Here is a 1,501-nt window from a genome sequence, read left to right as displayed (position 1 = left end):
GACCTGTCTAGCTGTAATAGAATCCATTGGCAACAACGAATGGACCGTTATCAGAAAAAAACGACATATAAAACGAACAACATGTACACAATTATACAACATTCCAGAGAAATTCCCTGTTTATATATTTTATTCTCTTCCTATGTACAGGTGACTGAACACGATAAGAACAGTCGACTTTTTGGCTGCATTCAGAATTCCACAGGTGCTATGGAATTGTCTCTGTTGAGGATCGGGGAAGATCAGGGGAAGTTCAGGGAGAGACGGACAGGTCTCCATCATCCTCTTTCCCTGATGAGGAGGGAGACATGGGCATGTCCTCTTCCTCCTCGGAGCACCGTGCAGATGACAGGGACGAGCACTTGCAACTGTGGGAACCGGATCTGTGCGCGCCGCTCTTCCCCTCCTTCTTGTGTTTCACTCTGCGGTTCTGGAACCAGATCTTGACCTGCTTCTCTGACAGGTTTAGATATGTGGCGATCTCAATGCGCCGAAGTCTGGAGAGGTACATGTTGGAAGTGAACTCTCTCTCCAACTCCAAAAGTTGCGTGCTGGTAAAGGCTGTGCGCATGCGCTTGCTGCTCTGAAGTTGGCTGTTGTTGTTTTCTGTAAAAGCAAAAAAAATATACATTTAATTAAGTTATCCAAAATGCTAAATAAAACACCGGAGTAAATGTTCATTCAGCTGATGACGCTCATTCTGTGTAAAAGTATCAATTGTGCATTCAATATGTTTTACTCACCGATGGAGATGCAGTGGAACTGTCGTGGGTCTGGAACCGAATAGGTTGCTTGATATATCCCCGGACCGTGGTTGAGGTTGACGCCGGTGGAGGACGTGTGGTGCCTCGATAGTGCAGAATGGCAGTACTGGGAGCCGAAGGTAGGGAAGGATGCCTTGAGGAGTGGCAAGGTCGGTGGGGATGGGTGGAGCTGGGATACGCATAGCGGACAGAAGCATAGCAAGCCAGCCTTCCGTGAGTGGCAAGAGCCTGCGGACAGCCCATGGAGTGGGTGAGACGGGTGCATAGCGTAAGGAAATAAAGGTGGATTGTTTTCCCTCCCTTTATCATTTGCCTCCCTCAAAATCAAGGAATCCACAAGAAAGGACCTCGGCATCTTTGCAAACTTGCTGCTCAGTACTTGGTAAACTTTTTCAGTCAGCGCGTTGTTTCGTTCTGAACTGCTTGCTTGGCGGGTGGACAGCGGAGTGGTGCTGAAAGGACACTGACGCTCTTTAAATAGTTGTGGTCCCGGTCCGGCCATGTGACGGTTACGCCGTGAGCGTCTAAGAGCTCTCAATAGGGTTTTGTGCCTTTTCTCTTGGCATTCACACTGCACGCTTCCTCATTATTTCACTTGTTAACTAAATGAACTGCATAATGTGGTCTATTCTTGTCAGCCCCACCCACGCCGCAAGAGGCGGCACTACCCCTTCTACATGTTAGCTTCGCTCTTATTTATTATATTACGTTTTCATATCTATAATTCGAGAAACAAA

At 47.5% G+C, this 1,501-nt stretch overlaps 1 protein-coding gene across 1 annotated transcript; it reads right to left on the bottom strand.

Annotated features, from left to right (window-relative positions):
• Window positions 1-206: 206 nt before the first annotated feature.
• On the bottom strand, window positions 207-1,266 carry LOC139388671 (GS homeobox 1-like). The gene is made up of 2 exons (XM_071135491.1): window positions 744-1,266; window positions 207-606 (listed from the first exon to the last, which is right to left on the bottom strand). Exons 1-2 carry the CDS (start codon window positions 1,264-1,266, stop codon window positions 254-256), a joined length of 876 nt encoding a protein of 291 aa, XP_070991592.1. The 3' UTR covers window positions 207-253.
• Between the last annotated feature and the right edge of the window lie 235 nt (window positions 1,267-1,501).

The sequence above is a fragment of the Oncorhynchus clarkii genome, chromosome 29 (genome assembly GCF_045791955.1).
Source record: "Oncorhynchus clarkii lewisi isolate Uvic-CL-2024 chromosome 29, UVic_Ocla_1.0, whole genome shotgun sequence".
Lineage (NCBI taxonomy): Eukaryota > Metazoa > Chordata > Actinopteri > Salmoniformes > Salmonidae > Oncorhynchus > Oncorhynchus clarkii.
Note: the sequence above shows the minus strand (reverse complement) of the source record. Positions and strands in the feature narration are given on the sequence as shown.

Bases quoted from the DNA above. Each gene is read 5' to 3' on its own strand.
- LOC139388671 (XM_071135491.1), bottom strand. From the start codon at position 1,266: ATGGCCGGACCGGGACCACAACTATTTAAAGAGCGTCAGTGTCCTTTC. The intron at 607-743 runs GTGAGTAAAACA...TTGCTTTTACAG, and splicing joins GTTCCACTGCATCTCCATCG to AAAACAACAACAGCCAACTT.